Here is a 25,390-nt window from a genome sequence, read left to right as displayed (position 1 = left end):
AGCTCTTGGGCTGCTTCCGGCCACCTCAGCGGGAAGCGGAGACCGAGGCGCTTGTGTCTTAGGAAATTGAGGTAGAGGTTTTACTGTCCTACTACCAAAGGAAGTGAGAACGAGACGTCCGGCAGTGAGGGCCACTACTGGGTCCCCGTAGCCAGTGAATATGGTGTTGCTAACGATGATCGCCCGAGTGGCGGACGGGCTCCCGCTGGCCGCGTCGATGCAGGAGGATGAACAGGTAAGCTGCTCCTAGACCTCCGCTGCCCCCACGTCCCTGCGAGAGCTCTGTGCTGTCAGCACTAGGTTACTTTCCAGGATGCGGGAAGCCCTTCGTGATCTCCTTAGTAGCTTTATTAGCAGCAGAATATTAAAACTCCTAAATTTTGGGTAAGTTTCCAAAAAGTCAAGTCTGGGTGATCACGATTAGCCAAACATTTTGGGGCTCCAAAACATTTTCTAAAAAGAACAGATAACAGAAAATCTACCTGCATCTTCAGGAAAAATTTCCTCCCACAGATAGTCTCCAGCCACAAAAGATAAAAGAGCACCTTCTCATACAGCCTATGTAGAATAGTTACTTAAAAGGGATATGTTTGGTTAAGAAATTACACATTTCTTTTCTTAGACTTTTATTTATGTTATTCATGCAAAAAGAAAGGAAGGAAATAGATTTGAGTACATCAGATATGCCAGGCATGTTAACACAGTGGATTAAAGGACAGAGTCTGCCTTCATGGAGTTTACAGTTTGTTGGAAAAGTCAGATAACAAACTATTGTAATATAATAGAATTGTTAGGGAAGAGGAAGAGGGTTCTAGGATTGAATGTGAAAAGACATCTAAAATCAGTAAAGTTTTTCTAGAAATGACATAAAAAAAAAAAAAGAAGAAAGAAATGACCTCCAAGCTGACCATAGGATCGGGGTACAAAGGGGCTCATCTGTTTGGGTTAATGCCATATTAGGTTTGAAGGTTAGTGGTACGTTGTCTTTCACTTTTAAAATAGCGCTACAGATGGTAAAGTTGCAGGTCATGCTAAGTAAAAATATTTTATTCATTCTACAAAACAAAGTCTAATCATTCAAATATATTGTGAAAAACCATAATACACTAATTTTTCAACTGTGAAATGTTTTTCTTCCTTTTCCAATTAAAGAATTTTCTGTGACCATTCTGTAGAAGGAAAGTAATTTGTTCAAATAAGCCCAAGAACATGATTTAAACAGGGGAGAGAGTATGGACAAATTTCCTTGAAAGGAAACTGATATGAGAAATATTTTACCCATAAAGGGTGACCGTGGCGTGGAGAGATTAGTCATCTGATCTTTCCAACTTTTTTCATTGAATTTTAATGTCAGCAAAGAATACAAAGTTATTTAAAAGTCTATTAATATTAGTGGGCTTCTATCTCCTGCCTTGATACTTCATTGAAAAAGTAGTTGATTTATTATTGTTTGTTTCTTAATTTGTAATAGATCTATCAAGGTAGGTGCTTTGTTTCCCTGACAAGGGATGAAATTTTACACACAAAAAATATTTTTGCTATTGTAAATCCCATCATATTTTTCTTTAGGAATTTTAATTTTGAATAATAATCTTTGCTAAATGTTTAATATCTGAAAATAACTCTAGACTTATCTTTAATCTTATATATGAAACATTTATAGTATACTATTACATGCTAACCCCTGTGCTAAGCCGAAGTGCATTATTTTATTCAATCTTCATACCAACCATACTAGAATAGAATTATCTCTATTGATAGATTAGGAAGCTGTGAGTCTTATAAAAAATAGATCACTTGCTTAAGTCACACAACTAATAATTAGTGAATTGTTTCAGCAGGGTTTTTTCACGTCAGTACAGGTGACATTTTGGGAAAGGTAATTCTTTGTTGTGAAGAACTGTACCTTGCACTGTAAGAGGTCTAGTTACATTCTTGGCCTTTACCCCCAGTTGATCGTAACATCTCCCTCCTCTGCTTTGTTATGACAACTCAGTAATTCCAGATATTACAAAATGTCTCCTTGGGGGCAAAATCAGCCATTAGTGCCTAACACTGTACTCGACTACTTGTTTTAAGATGATACATTTACTCCTTATCACTCCAGAATTAAGTTTTTAAGAACTAGATTATCTCCACTAGATAGTTGTATATTTAAGTGCCCTAATTGTCCAAGCCAGTAATTTGGTGTACTTCCTATTATTCATACCGATATAAATACCATATACAGTATTATGTTTATTAGGTGCCTGTCTCTGAACTAGCTGCCTTATTAGTAGAAATGAAAAGTTATTCAGATAATAGTAAAATTCACAAAATAATACAGTGTTTTATATCCAGTGTTTCCTCTGTAATTAACTAGACATTTAGGCTGAAAACAAGTGGAGAAACAAGCTTTTCTTCACACACCTAGACACCCTATATAATAGCCTATTTTGGGGGGTTTTTTTCCAATCTTGGTATGCTTTGCTTTTAGGATGTTTGCAATTTCTTCATCCACCTTTGTTGTACCTCAGAATTATTATATTTTCTTTAATTTTGCGCAGCTCAAACATAAAGGTGTTCAATTTAACTGGATAAACACGAAGGGGCTGCTCCGAACAAGCAACAAGTTTGTTGTACAGTTAAAGTGCATGGTGTTCCCTGTCATTTACGGTTGATAATTATAATTGCTCATAGAGGAAAATGGTTGGTTCTTGGTCCCACTGGCCTTAGACCAGCTGAGTTCAACAAAGATTTTTAAGTAAGAGCTTAGCCCTTAGAAAAGCAAAAGATGATACTTGATAGAAGTAGTTGTCCAGAGGTTCGAGGTGGGGACAATGAAAAGTGTGGCAAATTATTGCCTTGTATCTTTTGTAATATAAGAGAGACAAATCTTAAATATACTGTTGGGTAAACTCATTTGTTTCCCAATTTGTTTAGTTATTCTTATGCACTTTATTATTGGATTACTAACAGATATCATTAAAGTTCATTCATCTGTTCTTGATGAAGTAGAAGAAACAGGACATCTAAATATTGTTAGGTGGGCTATCTGTACGCTTTCCATGACTGACCATTAAAGGTCAGTTTATAAAGTGGTGGTTATGTTGTTTTGTGAGATCTAAATCAGTTGCCACATGGTTACTTGAGCATTTCTTATGAATAAGATTTAACATTAAGTTGTAGGACAGTACAGTAGCAAGATACATTTACTAAAACAATTTTAAATGTAGAAGTGGAATAGCATAACATTTAGAGAAGGAGCCCCAGAGCCAGATTGCCTGGGCTCATATTCTGGTCCTCCCTTACTAGTCTAGAGTCCTTGGCCAAATATAACATCTCAAATTTAAAATTGGCTTCTTGTTGTTGTTTTTGTTGTTGTTGGTTTGTTTTTAAAAGGGCGCCAAAGTTATGCTTTCAGGGATCATTTCTAAAAGAGCATCTTTCTGTGTTGTACAGACTTGTCTTAAACTCACTGTGTAGCTCAAGCTGACCTTGAACTCGAGATCCTTCTGTTTCAGCCTCTTGAATAAAAGTCCTGGAATTAGAGGCATGTGCCACCAGGCCTGACTGCATAATAATTTGAATCACCTCAGAGGGTAGATGTGAGTATTAAGTGAGTTAACATATAAAGTGTGTAGAACTGTGTGGCAGAAAGTGAATGCTTAATTTCATTTGCTTACTTCAGAAGAATCTTTTCTATTTCTACCTTAAGTTTCACAAACCGCAATTGCACACAATACTCTGGGTGCAAATATGCAATGAATAGCAATGAGTGAATGAGTAAGTTTTCTCAATATAATATTAATTCATACTTATTTAAACAGTTTAGCAATATGTATAGCAAAAAAGACCAAATGTTGTATTTTTACCTCTAATCTGTACCCAAACTATATCCTTTTGATGTATGATCTTAAACTCAATGAGAGTATATGTATAAAATTAGATAATGAGCAATACTGTAAAATTGTTTGCCTTCATTTGTTTCCATTAATAGTGTATAAAGAATATGGTCTCATTAAATATTATACTATAATATTTTGATAGCTGCATAATATTCTATCATGAATATACCAAAAAGGTTGTGTCAGTGTTATATTCAGAATGGTAATGCTGAGATAGCACTGTAAAATATTGATTGATATACCATAATCTTTACATAAGATATGTCCCCAATATTGTACATTCGCAGACTCTTCTTTCTTCTGTGTCAGTTGCTGGTATTGTAGCATACTTTGGCCATCATTTCTTGTGGTTAAAAAGCAAAGCAAATAGCATTGGCAAAGCAAATAGGTTGATAAGTACCATTCAAATTTAAAAGTAAGATTGTGGCTAGATCTTACGGGCTGAAACAGTACTATTTATTATGTACTACTGTCTCTCCAGTCACAGATTAAAAATATGTATATATACATACACACATATACATGCATACATATGGCATACTACTTAATATGACGTTAGTCCACTTCCCCATCACTGCGACAGATACCCAACAGCCACAGTTTAAAGAAAAAGAGGTTTATTTTGGCTCACAGTTTTCAAAGGATTCAGTCCCTTACAGGCTATCTCTGAGGCAGTAACATCATGGCAAAGGAAATCTGCTCACCCCAAGGCAGCCGTCAAGCAGAGAGAGAAGGAAAGGGAGGGCCCAGGGAGATAGATACACCCTCCAAAGGGGTGCCTCTAGCTCTCTGCCTCCTTCAGTCAGGCTCTGCCTTGCAACAGCACATTCAGCTGGTGTTGTAGTCAGGGGTTGTACATAGAGAACAACTAGGATTAGGACATGGAGTTTATAATACTATTTTTATAATGGTCACCGGAAGCTAACACAGGAAAATGCAGGAAATCTATCCGCAACACCAAAGACATAGATTATTTAGTCAAGAGCTAAACCCCACAAGCAGTGTCCCACGAGTCCAGATAAAAACCCAGAGCTCAGGACAGTGACTCCACGAGTCCAACTGGAGGTCCCAGAGCCCACAAGAAGGACTCATGCCAGTCTCTTTTACGGATCTGTGCCGAGAAGACCCAAGGGTCAGCGGTGGAAGCTAGAAAGTCTGTGCCAGCAGGATGAAGGAGCTGTGCTAGTGGGATGAGGGTTCTATGCTGGAGCCGAGAAGTCGCACTCATAACAAAGACCAGGGCTAGCCTGAAAGGCACCACAGCCGTCCTCAGTGACACAGAGGCCCCGAGCTCCTCCGATGACAAGCACAGTCAGGTGTGTGCCAGGAAGCAGCATGACGCGTTCATCCTGGAGACCAAGCAGCACATGTCTTCCCCTCCAGAGCTAGGAAGCAATGCTCGATGTGAGCACCAAAGCTTCTCCAGGAAAACCAACAGCTCAGACGGGAACTCGTAGGAGAACCCACAATGCCTCCTTAACGCCTCAACCCTCCACACCTCCCTTCTTCTCCACCTATTTATTCTGGCAACTTTCCTCAGAGCATCTTCGCCCAATGCCATGCTGATTCATGAGTGTATGCCTTCTGATCCAATCACCTTCCAAAAGCTCCATCTCTAAATATATGAGGCTTTTGGGGGGCATTTTAGATATAAACCATAGTATATGATAATGTTGACATGTTTATGATGTTAATTATTGCCAAGTACTGTTTAATATATAAAAGTATATGCACATACATGCATATTGTTACACAGAAATATTTCTTAAATGAGTAGCATTATATAGCAAATGATTTGCATAACAGCAGGGCTAAAAGAAAATAAACCTACAGCTAATCCTTAAAGTAGATTCTGCTTGGCTTCCATGGTGTGCCTCATATATATTAATCTCCTTTTCATATTAAAGTTTCCAGTTCACTGTCTTTGTATACTTGTACATTCACTGATCTGCCACTTGTATCATTTTTCATTGCTTCCTTGGTTTTATTATTAGCTCAGCAAAATACTATCTAGAATTTTAAGGTTTTACTTTATACTTTCTCAAAGTTAGACCTTGGAACTCAGACTCTGGGAGAATGTAGTGTAGATACTTCTTTTTCAACATTTAATTATTAAAATCTGCTAAAAAGAAACTGTATTCTATCTTCCAATCCAAAATAAATAAATCCGAAATAGGATAATTATTTCTTTCCATAACACAAATATAGGTAGCTTATAAAAAATTTATTTTTCCAGTTCTTGAGACTGGGAAGCCCAGGACTAAGGGCCTAGCTGAATTTGTGTCTGGTGAGGGCCTACTCCTTGTTCACAGATGCCTGGGTCCTTAAAACGTCAAAACAGTTAGTACTTTGGGATCTTTTATAAGGGCACTAATTTTAATCATTAGGGTTCCTCATGACTTTAATCCCTTCCCAGAGGTTCTTCTTCCTGAAACTATCATCTTAGGGGTTAGGATTTCAGCATATGAATTTTGGAAGGGAAGCAAACATTCAAACTATTGCTGACCTGACCAGTTTATGGATGAATAAGCAATATCTATTGGCTGCACATTCTTCATGCATTTCTTTTCTCCTTTGTGTCTACTAGGCTACAAGATAACGACTTTTTTCTTTTGAAAAGACATTACTCTAGTAGTAAGCACTTTCGTATACAGCTCTAGCAGTACAGAGAAAAAAAACGTACACAACTTTCTCCAATGGACCCCCCCCTTAATTGTAAAAGCATTTAAGAAGTACTTAGAGAAATATTATCTGTATCTATATTATTTGAATGTCATTATATTTTTATTTTTGTTTGCATATATCCTTCACTATTCAAACTTGCTATCCATACGTGAGAACTGAATAAAGATATGCATTGAAGAATATTTGACTTTCCAGTCTTTGCTCTAACCTGCTCATTTTTACATAATTACAGTCAATATTTCTGTAATTTGTGCACATGTATACACATTCAGTTTTGCTTACATGCTCAATGATGCAACATTCTGAAGAAGATTCTGCTTGACTTTCTAGCATAAAAATGAGTTTCAACAGTCTTTTGTTCCCAGAGTTTTCTCTTGAGTACAGCATATGCTTTGTGGTTCTCTGCTAGTAACTGAAAGTGCAATCGGTACTGACCTAATAGTGGAAAGAACATTGAGAGTGCCTTCAGTGTGTTTAAGATACACATTTTTGCTTCTTAGCAAATAAAAACGTGATCTTTTTGAAGATCTAGATGTTAGGTCTCTTCTTTCGTTCTAAAAGTAGGCAATTTTTCTATCAAGACAAATCATATTAACCTGTAGATGAAAGACCTTAACATAGTACCCTCATATTATCATATTTCTTGCTGATTGATTCAGCATCTTTCTGTCAAAAAATCTTAAATGAGAGTGTCTTCTTTCAGTCTGGCCGAGACCTTCAACAGTATCAGAGTCAGGCTAAGCAACTCTTTCGAAAGTTGAATGAACAATCCCCTACGAGATGCACCTTGGAAGCAGGAGCCATGACTTTTCAGTGAGTATAGTCCTGGTTTCTTTACAATCATTTAAATATGAGAGACAGTAATATAAAATCTTACAAAGTGTGACCACAATATGGTCACACTTTTTTAAAAGTAAAGAAGACTTTATCTTATAGTATTTTAACCTGTGTGTAATAAATCCTGTACTCATTCAGTAATTAATAAATCCTTTAGAAATATTGTGAATATTAAAGAAATGCAAGTAAAACTACTTTGAGATACCATTTTATCCCACAAAGAATGATCATGTCAAAAAATCTAGAAATAGGGGGTTGGGGGTTTAGCTCAGCAGCGTAAGCGCCTGCCTTGCAAACAGGCAGTTGTGAGTTCGATCCCTGGTACCAATAAAAATGAAAAAAAAAAAAATCTAGAAATAACCAATGCTGGCCAGGATACAGGGAAAAAGGAGCTCTGCATTGTTGTTGGGAAGGTAAACTTACACAACTACTGTGGAAATCAGTGTGGAGATGCATCAAAAACCTAAAAATAGAAATTTCATTTGACCCAGCTATTTCCCTTGTAGATATCTTCCTAGAAGATACACTATAAATATTAAGGAATATGATATTATTTTATAGGTATCAGAAAACCCCTGGAATTTGTAAGCTGGTCAATATGGTCCTCTATATTTTTGGGGAATAAAACTAGTAGTATAGAAGATGGTATAGCTTGAAGGCAAGGAGGCCAATTAATTCAGGAGCTTATGCAAGTATTAGGGCAGTAATGTTATTAATATTATTTAAGGAGACTGAGATCATGTAATAGTCTTTAAATTATCCTCTATGGAGCCTAAGGATGCCTCAGGAGGCATATAGAAAGAATGAGGATGGGAATTTAAGTAATACTTTGGTAAACTCCTACTTAAAGAATGTCTGATTTTATCTGCTAGACACGTTAGTCTTCTGAATATAATTTTGTGCCAAAATAAAGAATACTATAAGTAAAAAGAAATTTAGAAGTCACTTAGTAGCCTAAGCTTTATCCAAGAATAGGTCATACATGCAGTCATATAGCTCCTTCCAGAATGCTAGGGAGCTCACTTAACACAATACTGCAGTTTTATTGTCAGATAGTTTCCAATGATTATAGAGTCCTCCTACCTGGAAATTAAGCAGATTATGAATTCTGAGATTGCAGTTTTCTCTGTCCAGTAAATAAAGATCTGGGATATGCTTGTGAAAAACCATGAATTCAATCCCCAGTACCACAAAAATAAATACTACTTTAAGGACATACTTATTATGGAAAGAGGTTTGTTTTCTAATCCTAAGGACAGAGTTTGAAATTGACGTGAGTCAGCCAGTCTCAAAAGAGTTAGGCACAGTATTTTGAAGTTTATCTGCTTTAATCACTTTCTATAGTTGCTTTACAGACAACTTTGTCTTGCTTTTTTGTCTTTCCAGCTACATTATTGAACAGGGAGTGTGTTACTTGGTTTTGTGTGAAGCTGCCTTCCCTAAAAAGTTGGCTTTTGCCTACCTAGAAGATTTACATTCAGAATTTGATGAACAACATGGGAAGAAGGTGCCCACTGTATCTAGACCATATTCCTTTATTGAATTTGGTAAGTTTTGCTCCTTCTCAAAGGATTAAACTGTGATGAAGCTGTTTGTTACACTAGTTTAATAATGATGTGTTTATTTTGTTTTTGTTTTTTTTGAGATAGGATCTCACTGTGTAGTTCAGGCAAACCTTGAACTCACAGGAATCCTCATGCCTCAGCCTCCTGAGTGCTGGGATGTCAGGTGTGCACCCTATACCAGATTTACATTAGTTTTTCCCCTGATGTTTACTGCTAAAATTTTGGCTTCTGTTTTCTCTCCAATTCTTCCTCTTTTTGTCTTTTTGAATTAGATTTTTCTTTAGTTTGAACTCTTTACCACAGAATTTGTATTTAATTGTTCCCCATAAGATTTGTCCCTTGGCTTGATTCTTGTCCAGGTTATCAGGATAACCAAGTTATCCTGTAGATACATACTGACAATAAGACCCATTTTATGGAAATCAGAATTTGGAAAGCAGAAAGAATGTGGGGTTTTTTGTTTTTTTAGTTCGGTAAGTTCTACTAAACGGTACTAGAAGATCTATAGTATAGTTGGTGTTGGAAGGTAATATTTACTATATTAAGTAACAAGCATAGATTTCTGTATTTATACAAGAATTACGAAAAGACTCAATGCCAGTAAGGCCTAATAAAGTATCTGATGGCAGTAGGTTAAAGAAAATGTCCTGAATACACTAAGCACTTAGTATGAAGAATGAGTATAAGTAGGATTAGGTTGCATCTGATATTTTTAATATACAAAGAAATTACGTTTTTTATCTTAGACTTTCTGAAGTGTTTCAAGTTTGCTGGATAAGTGGCCCATCTTGCTTTTATAGAAATAGAGGGAAATTGACAAACACTCTAGTATTTCATAAATGTGAACTCTTGAAGTGCTAAGTTATGTAATGTCCAGTTTTTTGAAGTTTACTTTCATAGATAATAACAGCTCAGTAAACACAAAGAAAAAAATGTATCACACAGGAAATTAATGGTACACTCAGATCAGCTTACAGGGCGTGGTGGTTTACAAAGATAAGAATAGACTATAAGAGAACCAAACATAGAGTAACCTGGGATCAGTAACACATTAGTTGTTACCATCCCCAGGCCTAAAGATTTAAGTGAAAGGCTTGTTTGAACCTGCGAAAGAACATTTATAGAAGAGACCAACTTGAGAAGAGCATTAGAGGGGTACTGTCTGCCCAAAGTCATTTCATGCGAAGATTAGATTAAATATCCTGACATTACTGTGTACCCTCCTTCTTCCCTACTGTTACAGTTCCTTTATTGCCTGATCTTAATTGGAAACTAGAGGATGAGTAACCCATTAAGGTGCTCCATATAGTTTAGGCTCCCAAGGCGAAAAGCAAGACCCTAAAGGGAAGAAGGGGCATCTAAAAAGGCAAATAAAAGGGGTCCAATGCACATAAATTTGTATGTTAGCAAAGTTGAAAATATCTTTAAAAATAAATCATTCTTTTAGTTTTTGAGAAGCACATGGGCTAAAGATGAATGAGACTTCAGCTTTATATTGGTATTTCGGGAAACTCTTGGTATCATTTTTGTTTTACCTGAAGTTTAGGACAAGGCCACATTGCGAAAGTATATTGAAGAAAATATTTTTTCAGTGGAATATTTCTCAACTATATTAGCTATAATGATGGTAGAGGGTTTTTGCTAGTATCCTTTTAGGGAAGGTATTAGCCCTAAGTAATACAACCTTAAGAATCCTTCAAATACAGTTTAGAATTTTCTATTTTCAGAAAGAAAGACTTACACCAGTGGATTTTAATTTCCCTAAGGATTCTGATAGTAAATCTTCTAATTCAAGATATCCAGAGGGCTTTCTCCTGAAGGGTCATCTATTCAAATCTTTACATTTTATAAATGAGAGAACCAAGGTTCAGGTTTTCATATTCTCCTCAAGTGTTTAAACGCTGGATAGTCACAGATCCAGGAATAAACTGAGAACTTCTGATTCCCAACTTCATTATTTTGGCAGACAGAAACAAGTTGTTAAGGGTCGCTTTTCTTCATCGTTGTAGATACCTTCATTCAGAAAACGAAGAAGCTCTACATTGACAGTCGTGCCCGGAGAAACTTAGGCTCCATCAACACCGAGTTACAAGATGTGCAGAGGATCATGGTGGCCAATATTGAAGAAGTTTTGCAAAGGGGAGAAGCACTGTCAGGTATCTGAAAGCCAGAATCTTACAAGAGGTGGTTCTCATACCATAGATAATAACAGGTTATTTTGCAGTACAATTTATTGCTTTGAGATTCTACCTGACACTGATAAACATTCATGAGTCAGAGACAGATTGCATTACAAAGCCTTTCTCTGTGACATGCTTTTTCCTGGCATCATTAGTGTTTGTTTGTTTGTTTTTTGAGACAGGGTCTTGAAATACAGTCCAGGCTGGCCTTGAACTCACTATATAGACCAGGCTAGCCTCAAACACACAGTGATCCTCCCACCTCAGCCTCCTGAGAACTGGGATTACAGGTGTGTGCTACCTGTAATCATTAACTGCATCATTAGTTTTTGTTGCATTAAAACAGTGTAAAGGAGTCATCCATGTCAGAAGCAACTACTGTTCAAAGAATTTACAAAATTAAGAAAACTATATATGAAATATGTGTATAAAGTTAAGGAAAATGAAAGGGAAGTAAAAGACTTACTGCATTTGTTTCACGAGTAATCTCTTTGGGAGACTTCATTGCTTCCAAATCAGTCTTTATAAAACTGCCATTTTCGGCTGGGGATTTAGCTCAGTGGCATAAGCGCCTGCCTTGCAAGCAGGCAGTCATGAGTTTGATCCCCAGTACCCATAAAAAGATTTAAAAAAAAAAGATTATAAAAAAAAACTGCCATTTTCATCAAGGCATTCCTCTGCTGAAAAACTTATTCTGAGACCACAAGATAAGATCTAGTGTGTTGTCCACTTCCTTTATTCATTCAGTCATTGTTATTGAATGCTTTTTTATGTAAGGCATTAAGCTATATAAGTAGGGAGATTGCAAACATGTGTTTTTCTCCTTGCTTAGTAAACTTTTTCCCTTGGCCAAAGCAGCTTCTTTTTTTTTTGTCTTTTTTCTTTTTTATCGGTACCGGGGATCAAACTCACAACTGCCTGCTTGCAAGGCAGGCGCTTATGCCACTGAGCTAAATCCCCAGCCCCCAAAGCAGCTTCTTAATGGTGCCTTTTCACTGTAGCTGGACCTAGTCTTTTTTTTTTTTTGGTACTGGGGCTCGAACTCATGACCTTGTGCTTGCCAGGTGCTGTGCCGCTGAGCTCTATCCCTGGCCCCTGCTGGACCTATTCTTTGAGACATAGAGAAGAACTGCCTCTTGGAAGAAACCTTCTCTGATTCTTATAGCACACCTGACATTAATCTCGTCCATATGTTAAAATCTTTATACATTTAGTTATATTTTTAGCACATTATTGTGTAATCTGATACTTTAAATATATATTACATATTTATGTTTATTAATGTGTATCAAATGTGTATGTTGTATAAATCTTTGACATGCATATTTGAGCAAATCTAAAGAAAATTTTAAAATATGTAAAATTAGGTATTTTACATATAGTCTTTTTTTCTTTTTTTGTGCTAAGGATCAAATAACCTACAATAATTTTTAAATGATAGGTAAATTAGTTAAAATTAGGCTAAAAATATATCTCCCATATGTATATGTGTCTTGGTGCATATTACCAAAGTGTTAGATGTGGTGTTTTTTATGAGCTTTATAGATGTGGTATTTTATATGAGTTTTATATCTATTTTGCATACTTATTTTATAGCTCTCATTGTAATAGTCACAAATAAGTACCTTAGTATTTCTTGAATTAAGCCTTACATAGATTCATGACTATATATTCATGACTTCCTTGATAAAAATTCTATGAACTTATGTGAGTTCATAGTAAGTTTCTTACGAACTGCAAACTTTAACCTTTATTTCGTTATATAAAATGTTTATTTCTCAAATAATTTAATCTGAAGTTAGTTGAATCCACAGATATAGAAAACAGAAATAAGAAGGGCTAACAATATGTAGTTAAAAAACCTGTGAGGAAAATTTCAAAAATACTGATGTTCATTGTATTCAGATAGAATTATAGATTTTTATCCAGAAATTTTTTTCCTCTTGGTTTTGTAATTTTTTAATGTATATAATTTTATTACAAATTAAAAAATAAAAGCAGAATGGAACATCCTAAAAACCCCAAACTTACTGTTAGTACTAGTTCCTGCAAATTTACTGTGCTACCATCCCATTAAATATTTAAGAACTTTCAACATCAAAAGCTTTAAAATCTAACTGTAGTAGCCCCTCAAAAAGCTGCAACCTGAATTTTTTTTATTTTAAAGAGAAAAAAGAAAAAACAGAAAAATCAAGAGGCAAACAAACTGAAAAAAACAACACCAACAAAAGAAAAAAAATACATTAAGGTTTTTAAAACAAGATAATAGGAATTTGACAGTGGTTGTGATGCAGCACATTGTTATCTTCAAAATACTTACTCAGATTACCTGACAGAGGAATAAAACAAAGCAGTAAAATGGAATAAAAGATTGGATTTCAAAAACAAGTCAGAAGGAAATCCCCCACGATTGCCACAGTGCACACCGCCGTCCTATAAGTAGATATGCAGACCACAAACCCCCGGCGTGCAGAGTCAATGAAACAGTACAAACATCCAGCTATTTCTTTCGCCTCAGCTGCTGTCTTCACCTGCTGAGTCCTCCGAATCAGCCCGAGCACTGCTGGCTCATGGGAAGGTGTGGCTCTGCTTCTTGCTGAGGTTCTTCCCGATCCCCATGGTGTAGCGCCTTCACAGGAAGGTGTGGTTGTTTTTCCCAACCTGAATTTTTTTAAAGCATTTTTTCTACAAAGAATTTTATCAACTATTCAAAAATACGTACAGTTTTTAAACTTAAGCTTATATTGAACTGCACTTGAATTCATATTGTTAGCAAACTAATTGCTTGAGCACACATACATTCCACATGCCATTACCAGACAGCCCCTTATGTTTCATCTTCATTTTCTTCCTCACCTTCTTCCTCCTTGTCATCTTCTGACTCTTTCTTCTTTCTTTCTTTTTTTATTATTCTGAAGGTAGTGAAATACAACAGAACAAGACAGAAAAAAGCCAATTGAGACAGTGCAGTGGAATTGGTACAGAACATCACAACAGATTACTGGGATAACAGTAATACATACGATAGTATATCTCATTATCTTCACAATAGTAGTTGTTTTTTCAATCACAGATAGCAAAATAAAATGAATTACAGAACATTAAAGAACTTATCAAAAAGTATTGAATAGAGCAGTACAATTAATCAGAACAAAGCAAAACAATGATAACAATATTTGCCTTCAAAGTGATTGTGGAAGGAAATTCCCCTTATTTGCTATATTGCATATGATGAACCTCCCAAGAGATGCTCAGACCTCTGACTCTCATTTGCTAAGGGGAGAAAGGGGTTTCTGATTTTCAGCCTGCATGCCAGTAGGCTCATAGCTGCTTACCAAGGAGGGAACGGGTTGCTTGGTTTCCTAGCGCCCTAAGTTCCGACGTGGCACAGATCTCGGAAGACGCTGGCTGGTTTTCTCCCTGGGGCAGCTGCTGCTTGCCTGAGCCATGGCTGCTTACCAGGGAGACGAGTGGGTTGCTTGGTTTCCCAGCTCCCTAAGTTCCAGCATGGCATGGATCTCGGGAGACATTGGTGGGTCTCCCCTTAGGGCTGCTTACCAGGGAGGCAAGCTGGTTTTTAATTTTTAAAGTTTATTTATTTCTTTTAATTTGTTTTTCTTTTTTAATTTTTCTTGGTAAAAATTTACAGTACATAATGATTACATTCATAGAGAAGAGTTGAATTCTTTTTATATCCCATTCCCCTCCCTTCCCTCTTGGTTGCATTTTTTTCTTTCTTTTCTTCCCTCCATTACTTTTTTCCCTGTTGTCTTTCACGTTGCTTTTCACTTATGTTCTGGGTTTTTCATATAAGAGAGACCATGTGATCTTTAAGCTTTTATGTCTTATTTCATTTAACAGTATGATCTCTAGGTATATCCATTTTTCTAGGAATGACTTGTTTTCTTTATGCATGAGGTGTATTCCATTTTGTCTATAAACCACATTTTCTTTATTCATTCATCTGCTAATGAACATGTAGGCTATTGTTTTGCTCCAGTAGCTATTATTTTGCTACTGTAATCTTACTGGGGATCGAACTCGAACTCACGACCACATACTTGCAAGGCAGGCTTGCAAGACAGGTGCTTATGCTGCTGAGCTAAATCCCTGGCCCCCAAATCGTGGTACTATAAACACAAGAATGCATGTATCATTGTAATATGATGTCTTTAACTCTGTCTGGAAGATACCTAAAAGAGGAATAGTGAGGTCAAATGGAATTTCTAGTTTTAGCATTTTGAAGAACCTCTGTACTGATTTCCTCCACTGTTAAGTTTTTGGCCCCTATGTCAAAGATCTAGTAGCTGAATTTACTTTGAGTTGTTTCTGCATTCTCTATTCTGTTTCACTGTTGCAGTATCTTCCCCCAACCCAGTACTCTGCTGTTTATCACTGTAGCTTTGTGTTTTGGAGTGTGTTTGTTTTTGTTGTTGTTGTTGTTTTTACTGAATTTAAACTATTTACTGTTGTAAATATTTAACAAAAGCATTGAAATCTAAATATAATCTTTAACAATTCCAACAAAATAAGTGGTATGTTTAAAAAATAAAGCTGATGAGCAATAGACCCATTCTGTACATTTTCTTTCAACAGTTCCAGAATGAGAAATAGGACAATATTTTAAAAATGTATATAGCAAAGACTGTTCCTATCATAATAACAAACCCTGGGAACTGTAAATACAGTCATTGAGCAGTCAAATGATCATATCCCTAGTCAGGAAAGTATTACTGTAAGAATAGTCTACAGTACAGTTATCCTTCATTGTCAACAGAGAATGCTTTTTTTTTGGTCACATGGTTTCATGGATTTTTTTCCAAGAGACAGCAAAACTTTGGCAATTGAATATATTGAAAATATAATTTCAGAGTTGAACACGCAGTCCTAGCATTGTTTGTGGAAGGTGATCTGTACAACCAGGCTCAGAGTTCGGTAAAAGTTCCATGTGGAAAAGTGAAAATGTCCTACACAGACAGCTTACAGAAGCACTGGCAGTCACTTGCCAGCAGTCTTCAGTTTGGTTTACATAGCTCACACATCACTGGAATGTGGGAAGGTTTGATATTTTTTGGCAAGAACAGAGGAGATACTACACTGGTGTCAGTTACCATGGTGGGCATGCCGAATCCACGCTGAACCCTGGAGGGCTACCTGACATCATTGGTTTTGTATATTGGTTTTGAATACATGCTGCTGTGCACCACATTCATTACTGAGTGCTCACAGTTTATCTGAATGGGCCACACAGATTTTGTGCAGTGCTGCTAAACCACAGGGCAGGTCAGTTCCAGAGTATTTTGTAGTGTCTGGAAGTTCGGGTATATTCCCAAGTTCATCTAAAAACATGATTATACGATGTTTGTTGCTTTTGATGAATGGATTCATATATTCCTTATAAGGCTGCTTAGCTCCAAATTCCACAAGATTTGCTAAATTCTGCACAGACTTAGCCACTAATACCAGTGTTCTTGCAGCAATAGGAGATGGGGATTCAGAGATGATATTAAACATCTGTGGATTCAAGATGGCAGGACAGATAAGCTGAAGAAAAAAAAATCACTAAAACTCTTGTTCTCATGATTTTATTGGTAGGCCACTTATGTTCAGCAAATGTAAACACCCATAAATACACTTCAGTGTCGGTGGCAGGATTTCAGAAGCCATGAATATTTTCTCCACCAGCTCTGACAGTGTGTTCAATAGGTGTATCAAGTTAGTGTTCAAATCTTCATTTGTTTCTAACTTTGATGGATTTAACTCACAAGACTACTTGCTTTCCATTATCTTTAAAATAGAGTCCTTCAGGATGTGGTTCACAAACTGGGTGGCATTGGCTTTCATGTACTGCTCCATCAGCGTGCTTGCAAGTGTTGTGGCTCAAAACAGACTAGTGGCTTCATCTTCCATGCTTATTTCTCTGTCATTTAGTGTACACAGCAATAATAATTCAAGCTTTTCATGAAGAAAAGTCCTCAGGAGGATGCTAGTCTTGTCCACGTACATGTGATAGCACATAGACGACGTGAAGCTCCTTCTGCAGGACAAGCTCTTTAAATTCACTGTACTCTTCTTCTGGCATGATTTTTTCATAGAATTTTGCACTCAAACGTGCAGGGATCCTGGCTCAATACCTTTTAGTGGTATATGGCTTTGTCTTTGTCACTTGAGAAGATCATGACTTTTTTCCTTGCTTCCATTAGTGTGATATAGTATATTTCAGATTCACATATGTTGAACCATTCCTCATCCTGGGATAAATCCCACTTCATCATTGTCTTAGTTACTTTTCTCGTTGCTGTAACAAAATACCCAACACTCACAAATTAAAAGAGGGAAGGTTTATTTAATTCATAGTGTATAGAACTTTCAGTCCATAGTAAGCTAACTCCAAGGCATAGCAAACAGGCCTCACAGAGAAGAAACAGCCATGGCAGGCACAAGTAGCAAAGTAACAAGGGACTCCAATAGTGTCTTTCTACCCCTTATGTACTCTATTTAGGTTACTGGCATTAGGGTGGTACCAAATCAATCGGGGCTGATTTAGTAATCACATACCCTTAACCCGAGTATTGTACTACGAATCAATCACACTCCAGATTCATTCACCTCTGAAAAAGCCCTATTTAAGATTGCATGAGGCTTTGGGAGGACATATAGATACAAGCCATGACAGTCATGACGTATGATTTTTTTTTTTTTATAATTTGTTGCATATTGTTTGCCGTATCTTGTCAAGAATTTTTACATTGATGTTCATTAAAGAGATGGACCTGTAGTTCTTTTTTTTTTCATTGGGTACTTTTTTGGTTTTGGAATCAGGGTAATGTTAGCTTCTAGGAATGACTTTCATAATAGTATTTTTCCCTCTCAATTTAATGGAAGAGTTTGAGAAGATTAGTGTTAGATCTTTCATAAGTTTCTTGTGGAATTTGGGAGTGAATTCATCAGGACTGAATTAAGTTGGTACTCTTATTTTCTTCAATCTCATTGCCTGATACTCTTTTTGATTTAGTTTTGGTAGTTCATAGGTACCTAGGAATCTAGCCATTTCTTCTGAATTCTCCAGTTATTAGAGTACAAGTTCTCAAAGTAGTTACTAATGACATTCTGGACTTCAGCAGAGTCTATTATGATTTCACCTTTTTTCATTTCTAGTTATAATGATTTGGTCTTCTCATTCCTTTTTTGGTAAGATTGACTACAGATTTGTGATATTGCTTATTCTTTCAAACAACCAGCTCTTCGATTCATTGGTTTGGCATATTTTTTTAGTCTTAGTTTCATTGCTTTGGTCTTTATAATTTCCTTCCTTATACTACTTTGGATTTAAATTATTTTTCTACTACATTGAGGTATATCATTAGGTTATTGCTTGGTCTTTTGTTTGTTTGTTAATGGCATTCACGACTATAAATTTCCCTCTTAGGACTGCTTTTATTGTGTCCTATAGGTTCTGCTATGTTGCACAGCACTGTCATTTGGTTTTAGGAACTAATTTCTTCCTTGATTTCTTCTGTGATTCACTGATTATTCAGTGATGCATTGTTTAATTTCCACGTGTTTACATAATTTCTGAGGTTTGTTTTGTCATTGATTCCTAATTTCATTGCAGTTTGATCTGATTCTATGTATGGAGTAATTTTGGTTCTTTTGCATTTGCTTGAACATGCTGTATAGGCTAGCATGTGTTCTGTTTTGGAGTAAGTCCCATGTGCTGCTGAGAAGAACATGAACTTCATTGTTGTATGGGACACTAGATATTTATTAAGTTTATAGGTTTGGTTCAGTTCTGCTATTTCTTTGTTGATTTTTTTTTTGTCTAGTTTATCTGTACATTTGTGAAATGGAGTATTAAGGCCCTATTATAATTGTGCTGTTTATTTAATTTTTATGATCTCTTCCTGTTGAATTATTCTCATAACCAGTGTAGTGTGTGTGTCATATAACATGGAAAGTTTTGATTATGGCTATTTGGTGTTCTGTATGCCTCACTTATCTCTGTTTAATTCATTCCAATATTTGGGAAGTTTTCCACTATCATTTCTGTAAACAGGTATTTTAATACTCTTTGTGCCACCTTCTGCTTTTTCACTTATTCCAGTTAGTATTAGGTTAGGCTCCTTTGCATCATCTAACAGCTGTTGCATCCATTTATCATGTTTTCTTCTTGTTTTAACAGGATTTCTGAGTGATTAGTCTTTGAAAGCATCCCTGTCTTCTAATTTGGTACTCTGTCTTCACATTGGTCACTTTTGCTGCTGCCCATACTAACTTTTGTTGTTTTTGTGGGTTTTTTGTTTTTTGTTTTTGGAGATTGAGCTCACTATATAGTTAAGGCTGAACTTGAACTCACAATGTAACCCAGGTTGGACTTGAACTAATGGCGATCCATCTGCCTCAGCCTCTTCTGAGTGCTGTAATTACAACTGTGCATTACCATGACTGGCTCCTGAGTTTCAGAGTAATTACTAAATCTCTTGGCTTTCTGTTTAGAACCGTTTCATGAACTGTAATCCTTTGTTAAACTGGTCCTTCGTGTTTTGTGTCATTTTGTTTAGCTCAGCTAGCTTTTTACTAGCATCTTGTTTTAGCTCCCTGATTGTTTTATTACCTCCATTATTTGTTTAGTTATTTTTTGTGAGCCCATCAATACCTTAAATCTGTTATCCTTTCAAAGAATTCTAATATATGTCTTTTGCTTTCCTCTACCTGATGCTTCATGGATCAGCTTTCAGGGAGTTGAAAATTTTGGGAGGCATTTTATTGCCTTGGCTTCCTATATTTCTATTGTTTCATATTTGTTTTTTCATTTTATTCTGTGCCTAAGTATGTAGTTAGTTATAGTGGAAAGACTTTGTTGCTAATATTAACTCTAACTCTTAAGTTAGTCTGCTTTTCAATGATATTCTTAGGGCATGGCTAAATATAGTCCTTTGCCTCTGTCCTACGATCTGATCACCTCTGTTAATGTGAGAGGAAGGAATGCATTTGTAATTGGTAATCCAAGCACTCAAAAGGCTGAAGCAGGAGGATTGCCACAAGTTTTAGACCGTACAAAACAAGGAATGTGCAATGAAAGCTCCAACAGAGAAACACCAAGTCATTTACAAAGGCAGGCATATTAGAATAATAATGGATTTGTTAGCAGAAACTGTAAAGAGGGATAGGAGTGCATGGAATGAGGCATTTCAAGCCTTAAAGGGAAATAAATGCCAACCCAACTTACCATAACTGGCAAAACTGTCTTTCAGAATTGGAGAAATAAAGAACTTTCAAGATACATGTAAACTAAAGGAACTCATAATCACTAAGCCAACATTGTGAAAGACACTTGAAAAGAGTCATATACACAGAAGAGCAAAGTAAACACAACCACAAAAATATGGGAAATAATCTCACTAGAAAAGTAGGGTAACAAATAAGAACCGGGAAGGAGCCAAGCATTAGAAAAACAACATAACAGGAATTAGTACCTACCTTTTAGTTATAACACTGAATATAAATAGTTTAAATTTTCCAAATAAAGAGCACTGACTCATAGATTGGATTTAAAAAAAAACAATAGTAACTGGACCATGGTTGCAGCAACTCAGGCCGTGGCTTCAGAGTACCTAGATGACTTGAACACAGGGAAATACATCCTTTGATGGCCCTGAGTGAGGAGGATGTCTGAGAGCTCTCTTCTCAAACCAAACTCTCCTGAATGAATTCATATTTTGATTCCCTTGCTTGTAACAGTGGAGTCTTTCTGATTCCTGAGATTATCCAAAGATATCTTTCTTGTGCCTTATAAAGTACTTGGTTTCTTTTTAATTGTGCTAGTCTCTTCAGCAACTGTACTTCCTTTGACCTCAATTTTGCTTCTGCTTTTTCTTGGCAAATTAAAATTTTTTCACGCTGTTCTCTGCTTTTTGCTTGTGCTTCTCAGTATAAATTTAGGTAGAAGCCAGTGCCATTCCTGCTATTGCCTGAACACCGGGCTGCCTGGAAATTTCTTTCACCTTATTTATTAGTTGACCATCTTTAAATTCAATCTCCCACACAGTCTCAGAACATGAACAAAATATAGACAGGTTCTTTGCCAGAATGTAACATGAATGGCTCATAGTTCAATTCCCAAGTCTTTATTCTCATTTGAAACTTCATCTGGATATCTTTACTGTATGCATTCCTATCAGCATCGTTGTCTTCTCAGCTCCTACCAGAACTGTCTGTGTACAACACTGCAAGGCCTCTCCATCCCACTTCTCCATATTTCTACTGCAGAGGTTTTTGAACTGCATGATCATAGATAATCACAGCAATGACCCAATTCTTTGGTTCCGATTTTCTTAGCTGGTTACTGTTTCTGCAGCAGGGAGAGAAGATCTGATACCTACAACTTAAAGGAGAGGTTTATTTTGGCTCATAATGGCAGAGGGTGGTGGAGGAAAGATAAACAACTTATGGCAGCTGGGAAGCCGAACAGGTTGGTGAGAGCTAGAGAGGACGAGTCCAGGGACCATGTATAGTCCCCAAGAACACAAACCCATAATCTCTTCATAGCCCATTTACCAGTGATCTCATTGGTGGGCAAATCTGTTGATGAGATTCATGTCCTCACAATCCATTCACCTCCCCAGAATCTCACATTCCAGTCAGGTTGACAGTGTTAACCAGCAAGACCTAATAATTGTTCCTCTGCCAAGTTATTCTTAGCATTTAGAATCTTTGAGCAGATGACTGTATAACACTGACTGTATGCAAGGCCCTCTTCTGGGTACTTGGATGTAGTAAGCACAGTAGTTAAAATCCCTCTCCAAACTAAGTGTGTTGGTACACGCTTATTATCCCAGCATTTAAGAGACTGAAGCTGACAGATTGCAGTGAGTTTGAGGCTAGCCTGGGCTATATATTGAGTTCAAGGCCAGCCTAAAATGCATAGTGAGACCCTGTCTCAAAAAACAAACAAACATCCCTGTCAAATGAGTGACTTTTTGGTAGACTGGCTAGAAATATACCTTGAAATTATCATGATTATTTTTCATGCTCCGTTTTCTTTTGTGACTAGGTTTTAATCTTGTTCACATGACCAGTAGGGAATTTAGATGTGGGTGTCATGCTTGCACTAATAAGTAATACTACATTTCTCAGTCAAATGAGCAAGTCCATTTAGCAGGTCCAAGTATTCCAAAAGTATTATCTTAAGAGCAAACAAATTGAGATTACAAAATAGATTTTCAGAAATCTAAAGAAAAATTTTTGACTGGAATTTGTTTATGTCAAACTGAAACTTTCTTTTTTATTGTTAAGGTATGTCCCCTATTTTAGTCTGACTTATCTGGTTGTTTCTTTAAGTGTTCAGTTAATTATAAGAAGACATTGGTGTTACAGATTCTCTGGGGCTAGGGAGGGCAGACTTTACAGGAAAAAACGCAAAGCATTTACTAGATAAGTATTTGCATGCCACAAGTTCAAGGCCATCCTGGCCTTGAATACATACTGAATTCAAGGTCAATCTGAATTACACAGCAAAACCCTGTCTCAAAAGAACAAACAAAAAGAAAAAAGAATTTGTTATATTTTAATTGCAATAGTACTTTCCTGTAATTTCTGAAGCAATTACTATTAAAGAATAGTTTAATAATGTCTGATTTGAATTTCGTGATCACCTGAATTTTAAAACTATATGGACCATTCAGCTTTCAAAATAGAGATAATGTGACTTAGACCATTAAAAGATTACAAAGATGATAATTATTAGAAAAATGTCAGCAAATATGTATCAAGTGTTTAAGATATTGTACTCACTTTACGTGCAATCTTAGTACACCTACAGTCTTACAAAGTAGTCATCGAGGGGCTGGGGATTTAGCTCAGCGGCATAAGCGCCTGCCTTGCAAGCAGGCAGTCGTGAATTCGATCCCCAGTACCGATAAAAAGACAAAAAAAAAAAAAAAAAAAAGAAACAAAGTAGTCATCATTATTTTACTATAACATTTTATAATAGAGAAATTGGGAGAAGTTGAGGCTTGATCAGTATCGCATAGTTGGTACAGCTTATATTTGAACCAGTGAGTAGGAGGCTAGAGCTCCTAACTATCTCATTATACACCTCTAGAATTGATACATAATTTGGTAGATAACTTGAAAATGTACTACAGATTTTACAGTACTTCAGTGTCCTGAGTACAGTATGTGCAACCTTTCCCTTAAAATAATAATTTATGCTTCACTGTTGTTTATTGTTGAGCTATTCATTTTGGTTATCTTTACGCCTTAATGTTTTTGATACAATCCTTCCAAGGTCTAATTTCTGTTTTCCTTTTTTCTTCTTGACAGCATTGGATTCAAAGGCTAACAATTTGTCCAGTTTGTCCAAGAAATACCGCCAGGATGCGAAGTACTTGAACATGCGTTCCACTTACGCCAAACTCGCAGCTGTAGCTGTATTTTTCATCATGTTAATAGTGTATGTGCGATTCTGGTGGCTGTGAAGTAGTAAATACAGTCACTGGTAAGGGAGAACCTAGAACCTGGCAGGTATATGTTTTCAGGAAGCTGAGCTCACAGGGATATGTATTAGAACCCAAGTGGAACTTCTGCCTCCAAGGACCTTGCAAGAAAAGACACATCCTGAGAATGAAAGATCTTTATTTAATGAAGCTTCACCCTATGTGGAAAGTCTCTTTTGGGGGCAGAGACTTTCTCGGGTGCTAAGCCATATAAGTTAGGGAACAGTAAATTGTTTAGTTTTCTTTTCCTTCCCAGTAAGTTTTTAAAACAGCACTGACTGGGACATTCTGAACCTCTCCTAGAGCCATCAGTGGGATGTAAGGTAACCAACCTGTGCTAGCAGCACTCTGAAATTCCTTCAAAGAAGGCAGCCATTTGGGAAGTTTTTTTACTTTAAGTAACATTCCTTTTATTTGTGAGTTTCAGTAATCTGAGTTTTTGATGGCCTTTCAATCCAGACTCCAAGTATGTGAAGGTTAATTGCTATGCTGCACAGATCCTGTCTGTTGGCCCCTAGAGGAAGCAAACTTTTGTTGTTTTCCTTTTATGATATTTCGCTTATTTTCTAGTTGCTTTAGTGTTAAATGAATTATGTTAAGATGCCTTGAAATTACATAGCACTCTTTGATTTACTATTTGAACATAAAAGACTTACATAGTTTGGAATATTATTAAATTTATTTTACAGCATTTGGTTATAATAATATAAGCGCAGTATAGCATAGTATAGCCAGAGGCCCATGGCTTAACAAAAAGAAAGGCCCAGCCTACAGTTTGTCGTCCCTCTTACTTACCTTATTCACTACAGTTCTCCCCTCTCCTTGTTTCTCTTCTGCAGCAGTTCGCTAACATTTTAAAAATTCCCTTGGCCCAGTAATTTCACATCCCATAAATATCCTCAGGATATTCTCAAATTTTAAAATGGAAAGTGTTCAGTTGTATAGGTATTTAAATTTAAAAATTGCAGATCAGCCACTAAAACTTCTCACTTCGTTTATTTGAGAAGTCTCTGAGAGTACTGCATTCCTATTTCAGTTTATATAAATTCTCCAGAAATGTTCTAGAGATAGTTAATTCATTTGCGGTGGTTGCTACAAATAAAAATACATATAATTATTTTTCTTTTTTGCTCAGGAATAATGGGTATTTCCTTTTTCTTCTGAGATGGAATTTTTTAAATGGGGAGAATAGGGCTTTTGAATACTATCACAAAGGTCTACAGTCTGTATAACCTGTAACTCCTATGCATACCACAAATATTTCTTTACATTGCATAAAGAAGATGAGCAAACTCCTTATGTCTGAACATCTCTGGAAAGATAATTTGTGGCAAGTTTATGACCCAAAGGAATCATCAGAGCTACTGTCCTGATTCCTGGTAGGTAAAACAGTCTTATTTCCTTATAATAAGGCAAGTGGAAATGCTTATTTTTATTCCTTATAATTTGCAAAACTAGAGTAATTATTTTTCATTCTACTATGGGCCTAAAATTTGTTTATTGAGTTTTCTGCATGAAGTCAGAGATTACTTTTTACAGAGAGTAAGTGCTTTTAAGTCCCTAAAATATTTATTCCTTGAGTAATGATACTAAAAATAAAAGTCTTTGACAGGCTGAGAACCTAAATAGTGGTACCATAGCATTTGGTGCATTTGTAGAAGTAAGGGCAGCAGCTCATTGTTGAGAGTTGCATGCTGCAACCCAATGGTCAGCAATGAAATAAATATTTCCAGAATGTT

The 25,390-nt window shown here is 36.3% G+C and overlaps 1 protein-coding gene across 1 annotated transcript; it reads left to right on the top strand.

Moving 5' to 3' along the window:
- On the top strand, nt 1-25,390 carry Sec22b (SEC22 homolog B, vesicle trafficking protein). Its single transcript, XM_003479277.5, has 5 exons — nt 1-235; nt 7,276-7,385; nt 8,796-8,956; nt 10,984-11,130; nt 23,479-25,390. Exons 1-5 carry the CDS (start codon nt 161-163, stop codon nt 23,631-23,633), a joined length of 648 nt encoding a protein of 215 aa, XP_003479325.1. The 5' UTR covers nt 1-160; the 3' UTR covers nt 23,634-25,390.

This window comes from Cavia porcellus, unplaced genomic scaffold (assembly GCF_034190915.1).
Source record: "Cavia porcellus strain 051 isolate PalLab524CR breed Dunkin Hartley unplaced genomic scaffold, mCavPor4.1 scaffold_1, whole genome shotgun sequence".
Taxonomy (NCBI): domain Eukaryota; kingdom Metazoa; phylum Chordata; class Mammalia; order Rodentia; family Caviidae; genus Cavia; species Cavia porcellus.
The sequence above is the reverse complement of the archived record's forward strand: the minus strand, read 5'-3'. Positions and strand labels throughout refer to the sequence as shown.